Here is a 24905-nt window from a genome sequence, read left to right on the forward strand (position 1 = left end):
TTTTCTTGTTATTTTGTCTGATCGTAGAGTCTCAGAGCTCTCGGCGTTGCAGTTTGAATCTCCTTCCCTTATTTTTCATTCGGATAAGGTAGTTTTGCATACTAAGTTAGGGTTTCTCCCTAAAGTGGTTTCGGATAGGAACATTAATCAGGAGATGATTGTTCCTTCTTTATGTCCTAACCCATCTTCTCATAAAGAGTGTCTGCTGCACAACCTAGACGTGGTGCGTGCGTTAAAGTTCTATCTACAGGCGACTAAGGATTTTCGCCAGTCTTCTGCTCTGTTTGTGGTTTTCTCTGGGAAACATAAGGGGTAGAAAGCTACGGCTACTTCTTTCTTTGTGGCTGAGGAGTATCTTTCGCTTTGCCTATGAAGCTGCTGGGCAGCAGCCTCCTGAAAGAATCACAGCTCATTCTACAAGGGCTGTTTCCTCTTTCTGGGCATTCAAAAATGAAGCTTCTGTGGAACAAATTTGCAAGGCTGCAACCTGGTCCTCTCTTCACACTTTTTCTAAATTCTATTAATTTTATACTTTTGCCTCAGCTGAGGCTTCTTTTGGGAGAAAGGTTCTTCAAGCAGTGGTGCCTTCGGTTTAGGTTCCCTGTCCTCTAGCTTGGGTATTGATTCCCAATAGTAATTAGATGATCCGTGGACTCATTGTGTCATTAGAAAGAAAACAAAATGTATGCTTACCTGATAAATTTCTTTCTTTCTTGTATTATGTCCAGCAGTGAAGGGGTTTATTAGGTAGCTTGTAGAGTTCATTTTAGCTTTAGTGCAGAGATCATCCACCCACTTGACACATCCCACCCCCTTATCCCTCCCTGTCCCCTCTCAAACAGCTCTTCCCCACCAAAGGTCACCCCCATCTTAAGTACTGGCAGAAAGTCTGCTAGTACTAAAATAAAAGGCAGTTTAACAGCTCTCTAAGCCTTCCACCTCTACCTTTTTGCCGCCATCTTAGATACTGGCAGCTGTCTGCCAGTATCCAGTTTGTAACAAATTAGGCTTTTTTTAAAAAAAAAAATATTAAAATACCCTTTTTTCCTGTAGTGTAGCTGCCCCCCTCATTACCCTACGCCCCTCCCAGATCCTTTCCCTCAATGGAACCCACATAGGACCCCCTCATTGTCCTTCCCCCTCATTTCCCTGTGTAACCGGCACTTTTTTTTTCCCCCTGAGTTGGGTAGCGTAGCGGTTCCACCCACCCGCCTCCCTCATTACACTCCCACCCGTCAACGATCTGCACCACCGCTGTGCGATGCAGAGAGGGCCACAACTCTGCAAATCTATTTCTGCAGTTCCCCACTTGTGGGGCATGCAGAAATAGCGCAAGATTGCGGCAGAGAGAAGCCCAGGACTGCTGGTCCTTAAGGGCATAACGACCAGCGTCCTACAGGGTCGTTAAGAGGTTAATATTGCAAGCTTTATATGAATCTTGAAATTTAATTTTGAATGTATTATCCCTTAAATATTGTTAAACATTTAGCTATTGTAAGCTACCATTGTATATTCTGCTTTTTTCACAATTTATTGCTATGATTGTTTTATTTATTTTTTATTTGTCTGTGTAGGTTTATTCCATAATGCGTGATCTGCATATATTAGAACCTCAATAAAAAAATAAAGCTGTAGTTTTACATTAAAAAAAAATTACAAATTTTTCTTTTCCCCACAGAAGCAGGATACCTCTCCACAGCAACCCAAAACTCCAATAAAGAAAGAGAACCAATGGTTTGATGTTGGAGTAATAAAAACTACCAATATGATGGTGACCCATTATTACTTGCCTGCAGGCGACTCGAACAATGATGTAAGTAAGAGATGATTTTTTGAGTGTGATTGAATTTTCCAAGGATTTTTAAATGTTTTTTACATTTAAGAGAAACATTTTCATTGAATTTTAACTTTCTTTCCTATGACATGGAGAGTCCACAACGTCATTCCAATTACTAGTGGGATATTCAACTCCTGGCCAGCAGGAGGAGGCAAAGAGCACCCCAGCAAAGCTGTTAAGTGTAACTGCCTTATCCATAACCCCCAGTCATTCTCTTTGCCTCTGTCAATGGAGGTTGTGTGAAGTTGATGTCTGAAGAAATTAATCCTTTAATGGGTACTTTTCCCTGAAGTAAGAATAGTGGTGGCTTTTAGCAGTTAAAAGGCGGCGAGGAAGTCTACCCCTTTGTGGAAAGCCAGAGTCTGTTCTTTCTTTTCCTACAGGTCCATGATGAGGAGCGTAGTGCCTGCCACACCTTGAGGATAGTACATTTCATATTTATGCTGTATGAGATTTGAGGGACAGAGTTCTCTCATTTGGCTGGCATGTGAGATATTTAATAGTAAGAGACAACCTTTATTCATAGAGGGCAATGTGTAAGGCTTTGGATTGTTTAGGGCTTATTAGGATTGCATTTTCCAGTGGAGCACTGGAACATGGAAAGGGTAAAGCTGTTTTTAGTCCGTTTTTTTTAAACTAGCACCTTTTTTTTTCTGCAGAGAAATGCTGCATACTTTACATAAGTCCCGGCCACGTGACACCCGTACTTCCGGTTTAGCGGAGCGGTGCCGTTGCGACCTTAGTTGCTACACAGGAGAAATTCAGCTCTTCAAGTTGTGGCTGTATTTTGCAATTCTACCCAGACTGTTTCTGAGCAAAGTCTCCTCAAGGAGTCTGGTTCCTATTGCTGGTGGGGTATTGCTTTTGGTGGTAGGAACCTCAGGCAATCTGAAGTATTTTGTTGTCTAAAAGTTTTTTCCTCATATGTTCAATAATAAAATTGAATATATTTTCTTTTCTTTGATTACATTTACTGGTGGTAATTGTTACTTCTTAGCCATGGACTTAGTACAGGATCAGTCCATCTCCATGGATACATGTTTACTTTAAGGCCCAAATTGTTTTGCCTATGCAATTTTGCCTTTCTTGTTTATCCAAGACTTCAAAATTTAAGGATAAACGACTCCCTTCTGAGCCTGCTGTCTCTCAGGATAATGCTGTGCATGACATGCCTCAGCTTTCTCCTTGAACATTCCAAGCCTCAATTGTTTCTCATACTGTGCCTTCTGTGTCCCCTCATCCACCTGGGATTGTTTTGGGTTTTTTTTACCTGGGGATAAAAAGATCTCTTCTACAGTAACAGCGGCTTTGGCAGCTTACCCTTCATTGAATAAGCATAACACAAACTCTAAACATTTGCCTGATACTAAGGCTTCTGACTCTAGGACTTCATTAGCCAATCTTGCTCAGATGTCTGAGGAGCATACTTCAGTAGCTTCTGAAGGTGAGATCTCAGACTGACACTATAGCAGAGAAATCTTCAGAATATGAAGAGGTTAATTTTAGATTTAAGCTAGAACACCTTCCGGTTACTATTGAAGGAGGTTCTTGCTACTTTAGACAACTCTGATTTCCTGTCCCAAGGAAGATGTCTTAAATTATTGCTCAGGAATGGGATAAGCCAGGTGTTCCTTTTCTCCAACATAGGTGTGTCCGGTCCACGGCGTCATCCTTACTTGTGGGATATTCTCTTCCCCAACAGGAAATGGCAAAGAGCCCAGCAAAGCTGGTCACATGATCCCTCCTAGGCTCCGCCTACCCCAGTCATTCTCTTTGCCGTTGTACAGGCAACATCTCCACGGAGATGGCTTAGAGTTTTTTAGTGTTTAACTGTAGTTTTTATTATTCAATCAAGAGTTTGTTATTTTAAAATAGTGCTGGTATGTACTATTTACTCTGAAACAGAAAAGAGATGAAGATTTCTGTTTGTATGAGGAAAATGATTTTAGCAACCGTTACTAAAATCCATGGCTGTTCCACACAGGACTGTTGAGAGGAATTAACTTCAGTTGGGGGAACAGTGAGCAGTCTTTTGCTGCTTGAGGTATGACACATTCTAACAAGACGATGTAATGCTGGAAGCTGTCATTTTCCCTATGGGATCCGGTAAGCCATTTTTATTCAGACAGTAAATAAGGGCTTCACAAGGGCTTATTAAGACTGTAGACATTTTCTGGGCTAAATCGATTCATATATTACACATATTTAGCCTTGAGGAATCATTTAATCTGGGTATTTTTGTTAAATAATATCGGCAGGCACTGTTTTAGACACCTTATTCTCTAGGGGCTTTCCCTAATCATAGGCAGAGCCTCATTTTCGCGCCGGTATTGCGCACTTGTTTTTGAGAAGCATGACATGCAGTCGCATGTGTGAGGAGCTCTGATACATAGAAAAGACTTTCTGAAGGCTTCATTTGGTATCGTATTCCCCTTTGGGCTTGGTTGGGTCTCAGCAAAGCAGATACCAGGGACTGTAAAGGGGTTAAAGTTAAAAACGGCTCCGGTTCCGTTATTTTAAGGGTTAAAGCTTCCAAATTTGGTGTGCAATACTTTTAAGGCTTTAAGACACTATGGTGAAAATTTGGTGAATTTTGAACAATTCCTTCATACTTTTTCGCAATTGCAGTAATAAAGTGTGTTCAGTTTAAAATTTAAAGTGACAGTAACGGTTTTATTTTAAAACGTTTTTTGTACTTTGTTATCATGTTTATGCCTGTTTAACATGTCTGAACTACCAGATAGACTGTGTTCTGAATGTGGGGAAGCCAAGGTTCCTTTTCATTTAAATAAATGTGATTTATGTGACACTGAAAATGATGCCCAAGATGATTCCTCAAGTGAGGGGAGTAAGCATGGTACTGCATCATTCCCTCCTTCGTCTACACGAGTCTTGCCCACTCAGGAGGCCCCTAGTACATCTAGCGCGCCAATACTCCTTACTATGCAACAATTAACGGCTGTAATGGATAATTCTATCAAAAACATTTTAGCCAAAATGCCCACTTATCAGCGTAAGCGCGACTGCTCTGTTTTAGATACTGAAGAGCATGAGGACGCTGATGATAATGGTTCTGAAATGCCCCTACACCAGTCTGAGGGGGCCAGGGAGGTTTTGTCTGAGGGAGAAATTTCAGATTCAGGGAAAATTTCTCAACAAGCTGAACCCGATGTGATTACATTTAAATTTAAGTTGGAACATCTCTGCGCTCTGCTTAAGGAGGTATTATCCACTCTGGATGATTGTGAGAATTTGATCATCCCAGAGAAACTATGTAAAATGGACAAGTTCCTAGAGGTCCCGGGGCTCCCAGAAGCTTTTCCTATACCCAAGCGGGTGGCGGACATTGTAAATAAAGAATGGGAAAGGCCCGGTATACCTTTCGTCCCTCCCCCCATGTTTAAAAAATTGTTTCCTATGGTCGACCCTAGAAAGGACTTATGGCAGACTGTCCCCAAGGTCGAGGGAGCGGTTTCTACTTTAAACAAACGCACCACTATACCCATAGAAGATAGTTGTGCTTTCAAAGATCCTATGGATAAAAAATTAGAAAGTTTGCTTAAAAAGATGTTTGTTCAGCAAGGTTACCTTCTACAACCAATTTCATGCATTGTCCCTGTCACTACAGCCGCGTGTTTCTGGTTCGATGAGCTAGTAAAGGCGATCGATAGTGATTCTCCTCCTTATGAGGAGATTATGGACAGAATCCGTGCTCTCAAATTGGCTAATTCTTTCACCCTAGACGCCACTTTGCACTAGGTTAGCGGCGAAGAATTCTGGGTTTGCTATTGTGGCGCGTAGAGCGCTTTGGTTGAAATCTTGGTCAGCGGATGCGTCTTCCAAGAACAAACTCCTTAACATTCCTTTCAAGGGGAAAACGCTGTTTGGCCCTGACTTGAAAGAGATTATCTCTGATATCACTGGGGGTAAGGGCCACGCCCTTCCTCAGGATAGGTCTTTCAAGACCAAAAATAAACCTAATTTTCGTCCCTTTCGTAGAAACGGACCAGCCCCAAGTGCTACGTCCTCTAAGCAAGAGGGTAATACTTCTCAAGCCAAGCCAGCCTGGAGACCAATGCAAGGCTGGAACAAGGGAAAGCAGGCCAAGAAACCTGCCACTGCTACCAAGACAGCATGAAATGTTGGCCCCCGATCCGAGACCGGATCTGGTGGGGGGCAGACTCTCTCTCTTCGCTCAGGCTTGGGCAAGAGATGTTCTGGATCCTTGGGCACTAGAAATAGTCTCCCAAGGTTATCTTCTGGAATTCAAGGGGCTTCCCCCAAGGGGGAGGTTCCACAGGTCTCAATTGTCTTCAGACCACATAAAGAGACAGGCATTCTTACATTGTGTAGAAGACCTGTTAAAAATGGGAGTGATTCATCCTGTTCCATTAGGAGAACAAGGGATGGGGTTCTACTCCAATCTGTTCATAGTTCCCAAAAAAGAGGGAACGTTCAGACCAATCTTAGATCTCAAGATCTTAAACAAGTTTCTCAAGGTTCCATCGTTCAAAATGGAAACCATTCGAACAATTCTTCCTTCCATCCAGGAAGGTCAATTCATGACCACGGTGGATTTAAAGGATGCGTATCTACATATTCCTATCCACAAGGAACATCATCGGTTCCTAAGGTTCGCATTCCTGGACGAGCATTACCAGTTCGTGGCGCTTCCTTTCGGATTAGCCACTGCTCCAAGGATTTTCACAAAGGTACTAGGGTCCCTTCTAGCGGTGCTAAGACCAAGGGGCATTGCAGTAGTACCTTACTTGGACGACATTCTGATTCAAGCGTCGTCCCTTCCTCAAGCAAAGGCTCACACGGACATTGTCCTGGCCTTTCTCAGATCTCACGGATGGAAAGTGAACGTGGAAAAGAGTTCTCTATCTCCGTCGACAAGGGTTCCCTTCTTGGGAACAATAATAGACTCCTTAGAAATGAGGATTTTTCTGACAGAGGCCAGAAAAACAAAACTTCTAAACTCTTGTCAAACACTTCATTCCGTTCCTCTTCCTTCCATAGCGCAGTGCATGGAAGTAATAGGTTTGATGGTAGCGGCAATGGACATAGTTCCTTTTGCGCGCATTCATCTAAGACCATTACAACTGTGCATGCTCAGTCAGTGGAATGGGGACTATACAGACTTGTCTCCGAAGATACAAGTAAATCAGAGGACCAGAGACTCACTCCGTTGGTGGCTGTCCCTGGACAACCTGTCACAAGGGATGACCTTCCGCAGACCAGAGTGGGTCATTGTCACGACCGACGCCAGTCTGATGGGCTGGGGCGCGGTCTGGGGATCCCTGAAAGCTCAGGGTCTTTGGTCTCGGGAAGAATCTCTTCTACCGATAAATATTCTGGAACTGAGAGCGATATTCAATGCTCTCAAGGCTTGGCCTCAGCTAGCAAAGGCCAAGTTCATACGGTTTCAATCAGACAACATGACTGTTGCGTACATCAACCATCAGGGGGGAACAAGGAGTTCCCTGGCGATGGAAGAAGTGACCAAAATCATTCAATGGGCGGAGACTCACTCCTGCCACCTGTCTGCAATCCACATCCCAGGAGTGGAAAATTGGGAAGCGGATTTTCTGAGTCGTCAGACATTACATCCGGGGGAGTGGGAACTCCATCCGGAAATCTTTGCCCAAATTACTCATCTGTGGGGCATTCCAGACATGGATCTGATGGCCTCTCGTCAGAACTTCAAGGTTCCTTGCTACGGGTCCAGATCCAGGGATCCCAAGGCGACTCTAGTAGATGCACTAGTAGCACCTTGGACCTTCAAACTAGCTTATGTATTCCCGCCGTTTCCTCTCATCCCCAGGCTGGTAGCCAGGATCAATCAGGAGAGGGCGTCGGTGATCTTGATAGCTCCTGCGTGGCCACGCAGGACTTGGTATGCAGATCTGGTGAATATGTCATCGGCTCCACCATGGAAGCTACCTTTGAGACGAGACCTTCTTGTTCAAGGTCCGTTCGAACATCCGAATCTGGTCTCACTCCAGCTGACGGCTTGGAGATTGAATGCTTGATCTTATCAAAACGAGGGTTCTCAGATTCTGTTATTGATACTCTTGTTCAGGCCAGAAAGCCTGTAACTAGAAAAATTTACCACAAAATATGGAAAAAATATATCTGTTGGTGTGAATCTAAAGGATTCCCTTGGGACAAGGTAAAGATTCCTAGGATTCTATCCTTTCTTCAAGAAGGATTGGAGAAAGGATTATCTGCAAGTTCCTTGAAGGGACAGATTTCTGCCTTGTCTGTGTTACTTCACAAAAAGCTGGCAGCTGTGCCAGATGTTCAAGCCTTTGTTCAGGCTCTGGTTAGAATCAAGCCTGTTTACAAACCTTTGACTCCTCCTTGGAGTCTCAACTTAGTTCTTTCAGTTCTTCAGGGGGTTCCGTTTGAACCCTTACATTCCGTTGATATTAAGTTATTATCTTGGAAAGTTTTGTTTTTGGTTGCAATTTCTTCTGCTAGAAGAGTTTCAGAATTATCTGCTCTGCAGTGTTCTCCTCCTTATCTGGTGTTCCATGCAGATAAGGTGGTTTTACGTACTAAACCTGGTTTTCTTCCAAAAGTTGTTTCTAACAAAAACATTAACCAGGAGATAGTCGTGCCTTCTTTGTGTCCGAAACCAGTTTCGAAGAAGGAACGTTTGTTGCACAATTTGGATGTTGTTCGCGCTCTAAAATTCTATTTAGATGCTACAAAGGATTTTAGACAAACATCTTCCTTGTTTGTTGTTTATTCTGGTAAAAGGAGAGGTCAAAAAGCAACTTCTACCTCTCTCTCTTTTTGGATTAAAAGCATCATCAGATTGGCTTACGAGACTGCCGGACGGCAGCCTCCTGAAAGAATCACAGCTCATTCCACTAGGGCTGTGGCTTCCACATGGGCCTTCAAGAACGAGGCTTCTGTTGATCAGATATGTAGGGCAGCGACTTGGTCTTCACTGCACACTTTTACCAAATTTTACAAGTTTGATACTTTTGCTTCTTCTGAGGCTATTTTTGGGAGAAAGGTTTTGCAAGCCGTGGTGCCTTCCATTTAGGTGACCTGATTTGCTCCCTCCCTTCATCCGTGTCCTAAAGCTTTGGTATTGGTTCCCACAAGTAAGGATGACGCCGTGGACCGGACACACCTATGTTGGAGAAAACAGAATTTATGTTTACCTGATAAATTACTTTCTCCAACGGTGTGTCCGGTCCACGGCCCGCCCTGGTTTTTTAATCAGGTCTGATAATTTATTTTCTTTAACTACAGTCACCACGGTATCATATGGTTTCTCCTATGCAAATATTCCTCCTTAACGTCGGTCGAATGACTGGGGTAGGCGGAGCCTAGGAGGGATCATGTGACCAGCTTTGCTGGGCTCTTTGCCATTTCCTGTTGGGGAAGAGAATATCCCACAAGTAAGGATGACGCCGTGGACCGGACACACCGTTGGAGAAAGTAATTTATCAGGTAAACATAAATTCTGTTTTTCACCTTCCCCTGTTTTTAAGAAGATGTTTCCTGTTGCTGACTATTCGTGACTCATGGTGCAATGTTCCTAAAGTATGAGGAGCTATTTCTACTCTTGCTAAGAGAACTACCATTCCTATAGAGTATAGTTGCTCTTTTAAGGACCCAATTGACAAGAAGCTAGAGGTTTACTTACAAAAGATGTATATCCTTCAAGGGTTACAGTGGCAACCAGCAACAAGTATTGCTATGGTTGCAGAAGCTGCATCTTATTGGTGTGATGCATTGTCTGATCTTATTACAGAGGAAACTACAGTAGACAAAGATCCAAGATAGGATGAAGCTCTCAAATTGGCCAATACCTTTATCTGTGATTCCAATATGCAAATAATTCGTCTGGGAGCTAAGATGTCAAGCTTCACGGTACTAGCGCGCTTAAGGCCAAGCTTTTGTATTTACCTTACAAGGGAAAGACTCTTTTTGGACCTGGTCTGGCAGAGATCATTTCTGAGATTACAGGTGGAAAGGGATCTTTCCTACCTCAGGACAAGAAGAATAGACCTAGAGGTCGTCAGACTTCTAATTTCCGTTCCTTTCGTAACTTTAAGGGTTGAAAGTCCCCATCTTCAAAACCTGATCAACCCAGATCCTTTGGAAATCCAACCAGCCCTGGAACAAGGGAAAACAAAACAAGAAGCCTTCTGCTGACTAAACCAACATGAAGGTTCCGCTCCCGATTCCAGTGTGGATCAGGTGGGGGGCAGGATTTCTCTTTTTCGTCAAGACTGGATACGCGATGTCCCAGACCCTTGGGCAGTGGACATAGTATCCCAGGGTTACAGAATGGGATTCAAGTCTTGCCCTCCAAGTGGCAGATTTCTCCTGTCAAGACTCTCATCAAACCAAATAAAGGAGGCCTTCTTAAACTGTGTAAAAGACCTATACTCTCTGGGAGTTATTGTTCCTGTCCCCCTAACAGAACAGGGTCTTGGATTCTGTTCAAATCTATTTGTGGTTCCCAAAAAGGAGGGAACTTTTCGGCCCATTCTAGACTTCACGTCTCAACAAATATTATTCCAATGGCAAGGTGTACATTTATACTTACACCGGTTGCCGTTTAATAGTTGTCCTCCAATAGTTTTTTCTATCCGGGTATGTTATTCTCTCAAACGCCTCTTGCACTTTTGTGGAAGGACTGTTGTGAGTGTAAAACAAGTTCAATGAACTCCCACGGCGTCAGAGTAACAGAGCTACAGAAGCCCAAGAGTCACAACAAAGAGCAATGCGTTTCGGCTGCATATAGCCTTTCTCAAGCTCAACTATTGGAGGACAACTACTTACGGCAACCAGTGTAAGTATAAATGTACACCTTGCTATTGGAATAATATCTGCTTTTAAAGGAGTCCTTTGTCCTTCTCACCCATACTCTGCAGCTTTGCAGCTTCTCAGCTTATGCCACTGATGTTTTCTTCTGTTATGTGTGATCAGTCCACGGGTCATCATTACTTCTGGAATATTATCTGCTCCCCTACAGGAAGTGCAAGAGGATTCACCCAGCAGAGTTGCTATATAGCTCCTCCCCTCTACGTCACCTCCAGTCATTCTCTTGCACCCAAAGACTAGATAGGAGGTGTGAGAGGACTATGGTGATTATACTTAGTTTTTATAACTTCAATCAAAAGTTTGTTATTTTACAATAGCACCGGAGCGTGTTATTACTTCTCTGGCAGAGTTTGAAGAAGAATCTACCAGAGTTTTTCTTATGATTTTAACCGGAGTAGTTAAGATCATATTGCTGTTTCTCGGCCATCTGAGGGAGGTAAAAGCTTCAGATCAGGGGACAGCGGGCAGTTGAATCTGCATTGAGGTATGTAGCAGTTTTTATTTTCTGAATGGAATTGATGAGAAAATCCTGCTATACCGTTATAATGACATGTATGTATACTCTACACTTCAGTGTTCTGGGGATGGTATTTCACCGGAATTACTCTGTAAAAATACATTAAACCTTTTAATAGGTATTTAATTCATGTTAAACGTTTTTGCTGGAATGTAGAATCGTTTGCATTTCTGAGGTACTGAGTGAATAAATATTTGGGCATTATTTTTCCACTTGGCAGTTTGCTTGTTTTGATTATGACAGTTTCGTTTCTCTCTCACTGCTGTGTGTGAGGGGGAGGGGCCGTTTTTGGCGCTCTTTGCTACGCATCAAAAATTTCCAGTCAGTTACACTTATATTTTCTGCATGATCCGTTTCATCTCTAACAGAACTCAGGGGTCTTCAAACTTCTTTGAAGGGAAGTAGATTCTCTCAGCAGAGCTGTGAGATTTATATAGTGACTGTGTTTTAAAACGTTGCTCTGTGATTTTTATGTTTAAAATTTAATTAGTGTTGCTTTACTAATGGGAACAATCCTTTGCTAACAAGTTATGTTGTTTTTAAAGAGTGATGCTATAACTGTTTTTCAGTTCATTATTTCAACTGTCATTTAATCGTTTAGTGCTTCTTTGAGGCACAGTACGTTTTTGTTAAATAAGATTGTAACCAAGTTGCATGTTTATTGCTAGTGTGTTAAACATGTCTGATTCAGAGGAAGATACCTGTGTCATTTGTTCCAATGCCAAGGTGGAGCCCAATAGAAATTTATGTACTAACTGTATTGATGCTACTTTAAATAAAAGCCAATCTGTACAAATTGAACAAATTTCACCAAACAGCGAGGGGAGAGTTATGCCGTCTAACTCGCCTCACGTGTCAGTACCTGCGTCTCCCGCCCGGGAGGTGCGTGATATTATGGCGCCTAGTACATCTGGGCAGCCATTACAGATAACATTACAAGATATGGCTACTGTTATGACTGAAGTTTTGGCTAAGTTACCAGAACTAAGAGGCAAGCGTGATCACTCTGGGGTGAGAACAGAGTGCGTTGATAATTCTAGGGCCATGTCTGATACTGCGTCACAGCTTGCAGAGCATGAGGACGGAGAGCTTCATTCTGTAGGTGACGGTTCTGATCCAAGCAGATTGGATTCAGATATTTCAAAATTTAAATTGGAAAACCTCCGTGTATTACTAGGGGAGGTCTTAGCGGCTCTTAACGATTGTAACACTGTTGCAATACCAGAGAAAATGTGTAGGTTGGATAAATACTTTGCGGTACCGGCGAGTACTGACGTTTTTCCTATACCTAAGAGATTAACTGAAATTGTTACTAAGGAGTGGGATAGACCCGGTGTGCCGTTCTCACCCCCTCCAATATTTAGAAAGATGTTTCCAATAGACGCCACCACACGGGACTTATGGCAAACGGTCCCTAAGGTGGAGGGAGCAGTTTCTACTTTAGCTAAGCGCACCACTATCCCGGTGGAGGATAGCTGTGCTTTTTCAGATCCTATGGATAAAAAATTAGAGGGTTACCTTAAGAAAATGTTTGTTCAACAAGGTTTGATATTGCAACCCCTTGCATGCATCGCGCCGATTACGGCTGCGGCAGCATTTTGGATTGAGTCTCTGGAAGAGAACCTTAGTTCCGCTACGCTGGACGACATTACGGACAGGCTTAGAGTCCTTAAACTAGCTAATTCATTCGTTTCGGAGGCCGTAGTACATTTAACCAAACTTACGGCTAAGAATTCAGGATTCGCCATTCAGGCACGTAGGGCGCTGTGGCTAAAATCCTGGTCGGCTGATGTAACTTCTAAGTCCAAATTACTTAATATACCTTTCAAGGGGCAAACTTTATTTGGGCCCGGTTTGAAAGAAATTATCGCTGACATTACAGGAGGTAAGGGCCACGCTCTACCTCAAGACAAAGCCAAAGCTAAGGCTAGACAGTCTAATTTTCGTCCCTTTCGGAATTTCAAAGCAGGTGCAGCATCAACTTCCACTGCACCAAAACAGGAAGGAGCTGTTGCTCGTTACAGACAAGGCTGGAAACCTAACCAGTCCTGGAATAAGGGCAAGCAGGCCAGAAAACCTGCTGCTGCCCCTAAGACAGCATGAACCGAGGGCCCCCGATCCGGGACCGGATCTAGTGGGGGGCAGACTCTCTCTCTTCGCCCAGGCTTGGGCAAGAGATGTCCAGGATCCCTGGGCGCTAGAGATCATATCTCAGGGATACCTTCTAGACTTCAAATTATCTCCCCCACGAGGGAGATTTCATCTGTCAAGGTTGTCAACAAACCAAATAAAGAAAGACGCGTTTCTACGCTGTGTACAAGATCTATTATTAATGGGAGTGATCCATCCGGTTCCGCGGTCGGAACAAGGACAAGGGTTTTACTCAAACCTGTTTGTGGTTCCCAAAAAAGAGGGAATTTTCAGGCCAATCTTGGATTTAAAGATCCTAAGCAAATTCCTAAGAGTTCCATCGTTCAAAATGGAAACTATTCGGACAATCTTACCCATGATCCAAAAGGGTCAGTACATGACCACAGTGGATTTAAAGGATGCTTACCTTCACATACCGATTCACAAAGATCATTACCGGTATCTAAGGTTTGCCTTCTTAGACAGGCATTACCAGTTTGTAGCTCTTCCATTCGGATTGGCTACGGCTCCAAGAATCTTCACAAAGGTTCTGGGTGCCCTTCTGGCGGTTCTGAGACCGCGAGGAATTTCGGTAGCTCCGTACCTAGACGACATTCTGATACAAGCTTCAAGCTTTCAAACTGCCAAGTCTCATACAGAGTTAGTTCTGGCATTTCTAAGGTCGCATGGATGGAAAGTGAACGAAAAGAAGAGTTCTCTCTTGCCTCTCACAAGGGTTCCATTCTTGGGGACTCTTATAGATTCCGTAGAAATGAAGATTTATCTGACAGAAGACAGATTAACAAAGCTTCTAAATGCATGCCGTGTCCTTCATTCCATTCAACTCCCGTCAGTAGCTCAATGCATGGAGGTGATCGGCTTAATGGTAGCAGCAATGGACATAGTTCCCTTTGCACGCCTACATCTCAGACCGCTGCAATTGTGCATGCTGAGTCAGTGGAATGGGGATTACTCAGATTTGTCCCCCACTCTGAATCTGGACCAAGAGACCAGAAACTCTCTTCTATGGTGGCTTTCTCGGCCACATCTGTCCAGGGGGATGCCTTTCAGCAGGCCGGACTGGACAATTGTAACAACAGACGCCAGCCTTCTAGGTTGGGGCGCTGTCTGGAATTCTCTGAAGGCTCAGGGACAATGGAGTCAGGAGGAAAGTCTCCTGCCAATAAACATTCTGGAATTGAGAGCAGTTCTCAATGCCCTTCTAGCTTGGCCCCAGTTAAAGACTCGGGGGTTCATCAGGTTTCAGTCGGACAACATCACGACTGTAGCTTACATCAACCATCAGGGAGGGACAAGAAGCTCCCTAGCAATGATAGAAGTATCAAAGATAATTCGCTGGGCAGAGTCTCACTCTTGCCACCTGTCAGCAATCCACATCCCGGGAGTGGAGAACTGGGAGGCGGATTTCTTGAGTCGCCAGACTCTTCATCCGGGGGAGTGGGAACTTCATCCGGAGGTCTTTGCCCAAATACTTCGACGTTGGGGCAAACCAGAGATAGATCTCATGGCGTCTCGCCAGAACGCCAAACTTCCTCGCTACGGATCCAGATCCAGGGATCCGGGAGCGGTTCTGATAGATGCTTTGACAGCACCTTGGAACTTCAGGATGGCTTATGTGTTTCCACCCTTCCCGCTGCTTCCTCGATTGATTGCCAAAATCAAACAGGAGAGAGCATCAGTGATTCTAATAGCGCCTGCATGGCCGCGCAGGACTTGGTATGCAGATCTAGTGGACATGTCATCCTGTCCGCCGTGGTCTCTACCTCTAAGACAGGACCTTCTGATTCAGGGTCCATTCAAACATCAAAGTCTAACTTCTCTGAAGCTGACTGCTTGGAGATTGAACGCTTGATTTTATCAAAACGTGGGTTTTCTGAGTCGGTTATTGATACCCTGATACAGGCTAGGAAGCCTGTTACCAGAAAGATTTACCATAAAATATGGCGTAAATACCTATACTGGTGTGAATCCAAAGATTACTCCTGGAGTAAGGTTAGGATTCCTAGGATATTGTCTTTTCTACAAGAAGGTTTAGAAAAGGGTTTATCGGCTAGCTCATTAAAGGGACAGATCTCAGCTCTGTCCATCTTGTTACACAGGCGTCTGTCAGAAAATTCAGACATCCAGGCCTTTTGTCAGGCTTTAGCTAGGATCAAGCCTGTGTTTAAAACTGTTGCTCCGCCATGGAGTTTAAACTTAGTTCTTAACGTTTTACAGGGTGTTCCGTTTGAACCCCTTCATTCCATTGATATAAGATTGTTATCTTGGAAAGTTCTATTTTTAATGGCTATTTCCTCGGCTCGAAGAGTCTCTGAGTTATCAGCCCTACATTGTGATTCTCCTTATCTGATCTTTCACTCAGACAAGGTAGTTCTGCGTACTAAACCTGGGTTCTTACCTAAGGTTGTCTCTAACAGGAATATCAATCAAGAGATTGTTGTTCCCTCCTTGTGTCCAAATCCTTCTTCAAAGAAGGAACGTCTTCTACACAATCTGGATGTAGTTCGTGCCCTCAAGTTCTACTTGCAGGCAACTAAAGATTTTCGCCAAACTTCTTCCCTGTTTGTCGTTTATTCTGGACAGAGGAGAGGTCAAAAAGCTTCTGCTACCTCTCTCTCTTTTTGGCTTCGTAGCATAATACGTTTAGCCTATGAGACTGCTGGACAGCAGCCTCCTGAAAGAATTACAGCTCACTCCACTAGAGCTGTGGCTTCCACTTGGGCCTTTAAGAATGAGGCCTCTGTTGAACAGATTTGCAAGGCTGCAACTTGGTCTTCGCTTCATACTTTTTCCAAATTTTACAAATTTGACACTTTTGCTTCTTCGGAGGCTATTTTTGGGAGAAAGGTTCTTCAGGCAGTGGTTCCTTCTGTATAATGAGCCTGCCTATCCCTCCCGTCATCCGTGTACTTTTGCTTTGGTATTGGTATCCCAGAAGTAATGATGACCCGTGGACTGATCACACATAACAGAAGAAAACATAATTTATGCTTACCTGATAAATTTCTTTCTTCTGTTGTGTGATCAGTCCACGGCCCGCCCTGTTTTTTAAGGCAGGTACATATTTTTTAAATTATAATTCAGTCACCACTACACCCTTGGCTTCTCCTTTCTCGTTGGTCTTTGGTCGAATGACTGGAGGTGACGTAGAGGGGAGGAGCTATATAGCAACTCTGCTGGGTGAATCCTCTTGCACTTCCTGTAGGGGAGCAGATAATATTCCAGAAGTAATGATGACCCGTGGACTGATCACACAACAGAAGAAAGAAATTTATCAGGTAAGCATAAATTATGTTTTTGCTATATATGTCAAACTTTAACTACTACTAATCAGGAGACAACTTTGCTTACAAAAAGACTCTCATTCAAATAACGAACTGAACATTTGATATAAATGAGAAACTAATTATTTTTTTTTTTAGCTATAATATGCTTGCCATTTTCTACGTGTAAAACAGTATATTTCTGTGTCATGTATTTTTTAGGCTGTACATTTCTTTTGTGCACATTTTTTATCTTGGATGTGATTGCTTTTTAATTGTTGATTTTATATATTAAATGCATATATAATATTATAACCTATCTAGGTCTTTATATTAGCCAGTTTACTACACACATTTAGCTGCCTTTTAGACAGCACAGCTGTATATAATTACTATCCTGCAGGATACTGCAGTCATTGTAATTTAACTTTTATTACGGAGTATAATAAGTATTAAGTGATTCCTTTTTTCTATAGTGATGCCTTGTGTCTCTTTTATTCTCAGCGCTGTGCCCTGTATTTTGTACTTTCTCTCCAGTCTGCCTTTTGTCCATCTGTGGCTCAATGCATGGGGGTGATTGGTCTGAAGGCAGCATCAATGGACGTCATTCCTTTTGCTCGGTTCCATCTACGACCGCTGCAACTTTGTATGCTCCGTAAATGGAATGGAGATCATTCAGATTTATCTCAGAGGATAAAACTGGACCCTCTAACAAGAGACACTCTCTCGTGATGGGTGTCACAGAAAGCAAGTTCCCCGAGACATGTTCCTGGGAAATTGTGACTACGGACGCCAGCCTGTCAGGCTTAGGTGCTTTTTGGCTCATGGCCTGTGGTCTTGGGAAGAGTTCTCTCTTCCTATAAGCATCTTGGAGTTGCGAGCTATCTTCAATGCGCTATCAACTTAGCCACAACTGTCGTTGGTCCAGTTTATAAGATTCCAATCGAACATCACCACCTCAGTGGCTTACATCAACCACCATGGAGGGACTCTGAGTTCCTTAGCCATGAAGGAGGTGACTCTCATTCTACGGTGGGCGAAAGCCCACGATTGTCTATCTGACATCCACATCCCAGGAGTGGACAACTGGGAAGCAGATTTTCTGAGCAGACAGACCTTTCATCCTGGGGACTGGGCTCTCCATCCAGAAGTGTTCTCTCAGATATCCCTCAAGTGGGGGGATCCAGAGTTGGATCTGATGGCGTCCCACCAAAACGCCAAGGTTCCAAAGTACGGTTCAAGGTCAAGAGATTCTCAGGCCGTTCTGATAGATGCTCAAGCAGTTCCTTGGAGGTTTTCTCTGGCTTTGCTATGGTGCTCTTTGCCTCCTCCTGCTGGCCAGGAGTGATATTCCCAACAGTAATTGATGATTATCCGTGGACTCACCGTGTCAAGAAATAAATAAATGTATCAGGTAAGCATACATTTCGTTTTTGTTTGCATAGTTGAAAAAAAAAAAAAAAAGTTACTTAAAAACTTCTGTAATGCCAACAATGTCATTGTTTCTAATTGAAACTTTTATGATCTTTGGCTATCAATAAAAAGTTTTTTAAAAAAATACACGTTATAACCGTAAAAATAGGCAAAATATTGAAGGTATCTTTATCTTTTGAAAAATGTTTCCCCAGAGCTACCAAGAGAAGCTAAAGGGCATTTTAAATGGTTCAACCCTGACTGCAACATTATACACAGTGATTACTGATCCTTGTGTGTTTTCATTTATATTTATCATTAACTGGCAGAGATAAGCTAAACATGAGGCTTTTTAAGGAGCTTTCCTGTTAACTGCAAAAGAAAAAAAATAGTTGAACCCACAAAAAGATGTGAACAGTTCTTTTAAACAGGAGGCGCTAGTGACCCACCAGTGAAGGCTTAATAACAATAAAGCGTTTAATTACCTCAATATAAAAATTCTATAATGTCCTTAAAAAATGGGATGTATAAGCTGCTCATTTTCCACAACATTTGGCCTGGTGTGAAAAGTAAACATGGAAAAATAAATCGAAAGGGGTACTTTATTTCTGATGTAACCCAGAAATAACATGAATACCTTTAGAGACAATCACAATATAAAAACACATCTAAAGTATTAGATATTTTGCAGCTGTTAGGCAAAGTGGCACTATAATCCAATACAATCTCCTTCTGATAATTTGATCCTTCAGGAATGCTGCTGCTTTTTCTATCAATCTAATAGGCCACATGAGCTCTTATAAAAGCATAGCCTTCTAGTAAGCATGTGGTCTCTGCATAAGAAATACCAATTACAAAAAAAAAAAAATATTCACGCTGTTTGTATTTACAGGATGATTCCGGTACCCTGCCAGATTATAGTCAGCTGAAGAAACAGGAACTGCAGCCTGGGACAGCTTACAAATTTCGTGTTGCTGGAATAAATGCTTGTGGTCGTGGACCCTTCAGCGAAATATCTGCCTTTAAGACCTGTCTGCCTGGTTTCCCAGGTGCTCCGTGTGCCATAAAGATAAGCAAGGTACAAATTGTTGACCTACTTTAAGGTGTCAGATTTTTTTGCTCCAGTTTATGTAGCACTGTTCGGGGGGGGGGGGGGGTTTAAAGAATTTTTATTGAGAAATGGACAAAGTATTACATACATGAATGCGTATAAATAATATATTAGTGAATAACAATAACAACTTATATATTCATAGTTGCTTGGGCTATCTGCCAAGGGTTCCAATTATGCCAAGTAATGTCCATTAACAGAAGTTGGAGAAATGCTATAGCAAGTAATCAATGTTATAATAATCTTAATGGGTGATGAGAAATAAAAGTGAAGCTAAACCAATATCCAGTAGAAATATATATTAATATAAGGCGAGGCGCTTATATTAATAAGCTAAAAGCTCTTATAGCTTATTTAAGCCATTTCCATTTATCCCATATCTGCGAGTGTAGAAGTGGTTTATTGTACTGGGTGAAAATTGGGTTTTCCATAATTTCCAGGTAGTTAATTATTTTGGTAACCTCACCCCACCTAGGGATTGCCTTTTGTTTTCATAGTCTGGCTATTGACAGCTTGGCTACCATAAGTAAGTATACACTGAGGAGATCGTTTTGGGCCGAGGACGTTTTAATCTTCAGATGGAATAAGAAAGATTGTGGCGTGTTCCCTAGTAAGGGATCTAGTCTTGCGCACCTATGTGAAATCTCTTTCCAGAAAGGCTGCAGTGTCGGATGCTCCCACCATATGTAAGCTGATGAACCCACCAACCCGCAGTCCCTCCAGCACAGAGGAGAGTTTAAAGAGGAAATTTTGAAAGGTCTTAGAGGTGTAAGATGCCACTGTGTGCATACTTTGATATATAATTCTAATAATGTGATGCAATGCAGGGCCTGCCTGGTTAGCGCAACGGCCATGGACCACTCGCCCTGCTCCCCATGGAATTGGAGGGCTTTCTCCCAGGCCATAATATAAGCTGATTTGTAGAATGTAGGAGGATTCAGCATGTCTCTATAGAAAACCTAGAGCGCTCGAGAACTTAATTCTGCTTACCCACCTTTTCTCCAAGTTAGTAAGATCGCGGAAGGGATGGTCGAGAAACCCCCATGACCGCAACAGACTGCGAAACCTCCAAAATTCAAACCTTAAGAGTTGTGACGGGTTGAAAATAGAATTGAACTGTCAGCGTGATTAAGCGCCTGTTAGGGAACAGGTCGGCTATACATTTAATACCATAGTCCTGCCACAGAGACGGATGTGAATCCTTAAGAGCTGCGAGGAGGCCTGGCAGTGATTGAATGGGTGAGGGGCAATTTGTGGCAGCGAGCAAATTCTATCCCACAAGCGGAGTGCGTATAAGATGGTGTTTTGGATCTCAAAAGAGGACCTAACATGCTTGGGCAACCATATGAGATCTATTAGCGAAAGTGAGCTGGGTAGGGTTGCCTGTTCCAAGATCTTCCATTTACTATTGGAGGATTCAACGTTCCGGAGATATGAGCCCGTCTCGATGCTTCAAAAGAAAGTTAGGTTGGGGGCGCCTGCGCCTCCACTAAGCAGCGGCTGCTGCATTATTCTCGTGGCTACCCTGGGGTCTTTATTTTTCCAAATATACCTGTTACTTGTTGGAACTTTCATATCAGGGATTGAGGTACGGGAATGGGAAGGGCACGAAAGAGATAGGTAAGTTTGGGAAGTGGTACCATCTTGAACGCTTCTATCCTTCCCATCCAGGAGATACACGGGACGTCCCATTTTTCAGCACTTTTTTGGAATTGCTGTAGGAGTGGGTAGAAATTGGACTCAATTATAGTGGAAATATTGCAGGATAGATATATGCCTAAGTGCTTGATCTTTTGTTGCGACCAGTTAAATGCATATGCTCTTAAGTTCTGTGAGTTCTCTGTCTGCAAAGTTGATGACATAGGCGTCAGTTTTACTAACGTTAAGTTTATAAAAACTGATTTGGCCAAAGCGTTTTAGTAATTCGAAAAGAGTAGGGAGGGAGTGGGATGGGTCTCCTAGAAATATAAAATATATATACTCTCCAGCACCTTTGTATCACACGGGTGATCACGCTATCCAGGACTCCACACCAACAAGTCCCAGATGGCAGCACTCCAGAATAAAAGATGTATATTTACATCTACTCCAAACAAACATAGAACAACAACGTTTCGGGTGTTGTCCATTAATCATGTTGTATACAACACATACTAGAATTGCACCCTATAAACTTTAAATCCCTCCCCTCAATAACAATTGCCACACCTGTGTCAAAAGAATCTCAGGTAAATGCAAAATATACTACCACCTAGTGGTCATATATGATGACCTACAATCTTAACATTAGCCCTCTAGTGGATAAAAACATATTACGTGTATTTTATCAAAAATGTACATATAAATGGAATAATCAAAGACTCATAGAATGCCCAAAATATTAAAATATTTTTGTTTAACAATAAATAATGTAATCACAAAGTAATATTGGTTACATACTGGGAATTAAAATAATATTCTCACTAAGGATTACAGAAAAACAGATAAATCAAAATCCTTATTCATGCCCATAGGCCCCTTAGATTCCAACATGGATCCAGTATAGCTCACGCTGTTTAAGCATGATCTCTCTATTACCTCCACTTCTCGGGATCTCTATCTGATCTACAATTTGAAATCTAAGTTGGGACACTTGATGTCCAGCCTTTAAGAAATGTTCAGCAACTGGAGACTTAATATTCTTAGTTCTAATATTAGATTTATGTTCATTTAATCTTTCCCTTATCTGGCGAGTTGATTCACCTATATAAATACAAGCACATGGACATTTCAATAAATAAATAGCATATGATGTATTACATGTATAATAACCCTTAATGTAGAATTTCTTCCCAGTTCTAGGGTGTGTGAAAATAGAGCCCTTGATCATATTGTTGCAATTCGAGCAACTTAAACCGGGAAAGCAACCTGTATTCTTTTTACCAATAAAGGATTGTCTACTTTTTTTTATCAGATCCAATGTCTGCTTTTATAAGAGTATCCCTTAAATTACACGCCCTTCTATATGCTGGCATAGGGGGCTGTTGGAACTCTAATATCTCAGGATTACAGATACGTAATATAGACCAATGTTTACAAAAAAATCTTTGTTGTTTGATAAGCGGTTCTGGATGAGAGGGGGTCACAAGGCTTAAGCTTTGGTGAATGCCTATCCTGGGTCGTATCAAGAATCATATTAAAGTCTCCCTCCAGAAGCAGGTTTCGAGTTTTGTGTGTGGCCAGCAGTCTTAAGAATTTTTGAAGTGCCCGAATCTGTCCAGAATTTGGGCCATAATAACATGCCAGGGTGTACGGGACATCATCCAATTTACAGTTGACAATTGGGTACCTACCCTGGGGGTCCCTATAAATTTCTAGCTTTTCGAATAAGATAGTCTTATGGATCATTAACGCAACCCCCCTAGATTTCCCTGGGAAGGAAGCGGTTTCCACTACTGGGTATGGGTGTACCATCCGCCCAGTGTGTGTCTTGCAGAAACACAACCTGCTACTTGGCATGAGCTAGGTATCACATAAGCCTGCTTCTCTTATTCGGGGTTTTACGGCCCCTGGTATTATGAGAAGTACAGATTAGGGACATAACTGTACTAGTTCACCTGCCACACACGGAGAAGAAGAAAAAAAGAGGGGGGGGGGCAGAAGAGAGGATAATGGCTATTCAGTCAACACTAGTGAAAATAGTTTAGGTTAAAATGTGGTGGTTCTTTGAAATTGCGGTATTGCCAAGAGAAACTGCTAAGGTAGTCCCCCTCAAAAAGGGGGCACCTTATTGGGTAAGGGGGATGGGAGGGGGAAGGAGGAGGTGAGTATATGTGAGTATAGACACTTCTGTCAACTAATAATGTCCTGGATGGAGGTGTGGGTAGTATATGGGTGTTGGCCATTTCTCCTGTCATTTGGTAATATTAGAAAGGACAGGTATATATTTGTCAGTGTTCAGTTAGATTCGTATCGCAATCAGCCATATAACAATAAGAACATAAACATCAACCTTGTTTGCAACAATTATATAACAATACATAGTTCTAACTGAAAACATTTCTAGGACATAAACTCCTTGTGCTCCTCTTACCATCTTTCGGTGCTAGATTAAGTTGGCAGGTGATTGTACCACCAAATGGATACCCTGTGAGAATTATGGGAGAGAACTCTGTTATAGAAGATTTAAAGGGACAGTATACACTCATTTTATATAACTGCATGTAATAGACACTACTATAAAGAATAAGATGCACAGATACTGATATAAAAATCCAGTATAAAACTGTTTAAATACTTAGAAGCTCTGTGTAGCTCTGTTGAAAAGGCAGCTGGAAAGCCCACTGCAAGTGGGAAATAAGACACCCCCCTCCCCCTTCTTTTGCATATGAAAGGACCCTTTATACAAACAGGAGCAAGGTAGCTGATGGTATTCTAACAAAACTTTGCGGCCTGGTTAGGAGTCTGAAAATCAGAGCAATGTTACTTAAAAATAAGCAAAACTATACATTTAAAAAACAAACTTTATGGGCTATATAAATAGATCATCTACAAAACATTTATGCAAAGAAAAAATGAGTGTATAATGTCCCTTTAAGTGTTGCCCCTAGGCCGAATGCAAGGTCTCGTGCATTCTAGTGTCTTGCTTGGGACAGCCTCAAGTTACCCTGTGTTGGGAGGTATCATTATTCTTTATGATGCAGCTCTCTGTGGGCCAGAGGAGGTCCCATAGTACTGCCGGTTGCCCAGGACTTCTCAACATATAAATGCTGTTATACTAATTTACTGAGCTTGGGGCTGACCTTAAAGGGACATTATACACTCATTTTTTCTTTGCATAAATGTTTTGTAGATAATCTATTTATATAGCCCATAAAGTTTTTTTTTTTTATTTATGTATAGTTTTGCTTATTTTTAAATAACATTGCTCTGATTTTCAGACTCCTAACCAAGCCCCAAAGTTTTGTGAATACGCTTGACTACCTACTCCAGCTTGCTCCTGTTTGTGTAAAGGGTCTTTTCATATGCAAAAGGGGGAGGGGGTGAGTGTCTTATTTGCCACTTGCAGTGGGCTTTCCAACTACCTTTTCAACAGAGCCAAAGTGACAGCTTCTAAGTAAGTTTTTAAACAGTTTTATACTGGATTTTTATATCCGTATCTGTGCATATTATTCTTTATAGTAGTGTCTATTACATGCAGTTATATGAAAATGAGTGTATACTGTCCCTTTAAAGTTGGCAAAGCATAATTCACATAGTATCTTGTGAGCACAATTGGGAAGTTATATGAATCTAGAATTTAAATGCTAAGTTAGTGTCAGAGTGCCGTGGACAACATTTGTCGTATGACCCTTATCACCTGCAGTAAACAGTAGAATTACAATAAAGATTTACAGTTGGGTAAAGAAGCAAAGACAATTGACCTATCCTCCACACTATACCCCAAGGGATAGCCTTCTGATTTCCCTTTATAAGGTTACTGATATTAGGTTTACCCTCTAGATAGGGATCTAAAAGTGTGTAGGCTATGACCTGTGTGGGGAGGGATAAAAGGTGTAAGCAAGGTGAGGCCCCAAATTGGATATTTGCGCAAGAATCCCAGGGCTTTTTTGCCTGGGCTTGGGTGTCTGTAACATTTCCATGTTAAGAGGCACTCGCATACCTATGTTAGGAGTACTAACTTTCTTCTGGTGTATAGTTGGATAAAGAACCTCAACAAGGGGTCCTGGGGTTGTAAGCAAGGGTATACCTGGCTTTACCAGTGCCTATGGGGTTTGG

General features: G+C 42.2%; 1 protein-coding gene across 1 annotated transcript in view; it reads left to right on the plus strand.

Annotated features, from left to right (window-relative positions):
* The window catches only part of HCFC1 (host cell factor C1), a gene marked incomplete in the record, with an annotated part of 480694 nt that overhangs the window by 407366 nt on the left and 48423 nt on the right, over nucleotides 1-24905 (plus strand). The window contains 2 exon segments of the mRNA XM_053696082.1: nucleotides 1679-1813; nucleotides 18930-19115. Of these exon segments, the coding sequence (XP_053552057.1) occupies nucleotides 1679-1813; nucleotides 18930-19115 (321 nt within the window).

Source organism: Bombina bombina, chromosome 12 (assembly GCF_027579735.1).
Source record: "Bombina bombina isolate aBomBom1 chromosome 12, aBomBom1.pri, whole genome shotgun sequence".
In the NCBI taxonomy this organism is placed as follows: Eukaryota; Metazoa; Chordata; class Amphibia; order Anura; family Bombinatoridae; genus Bombina; species Bombina bombina.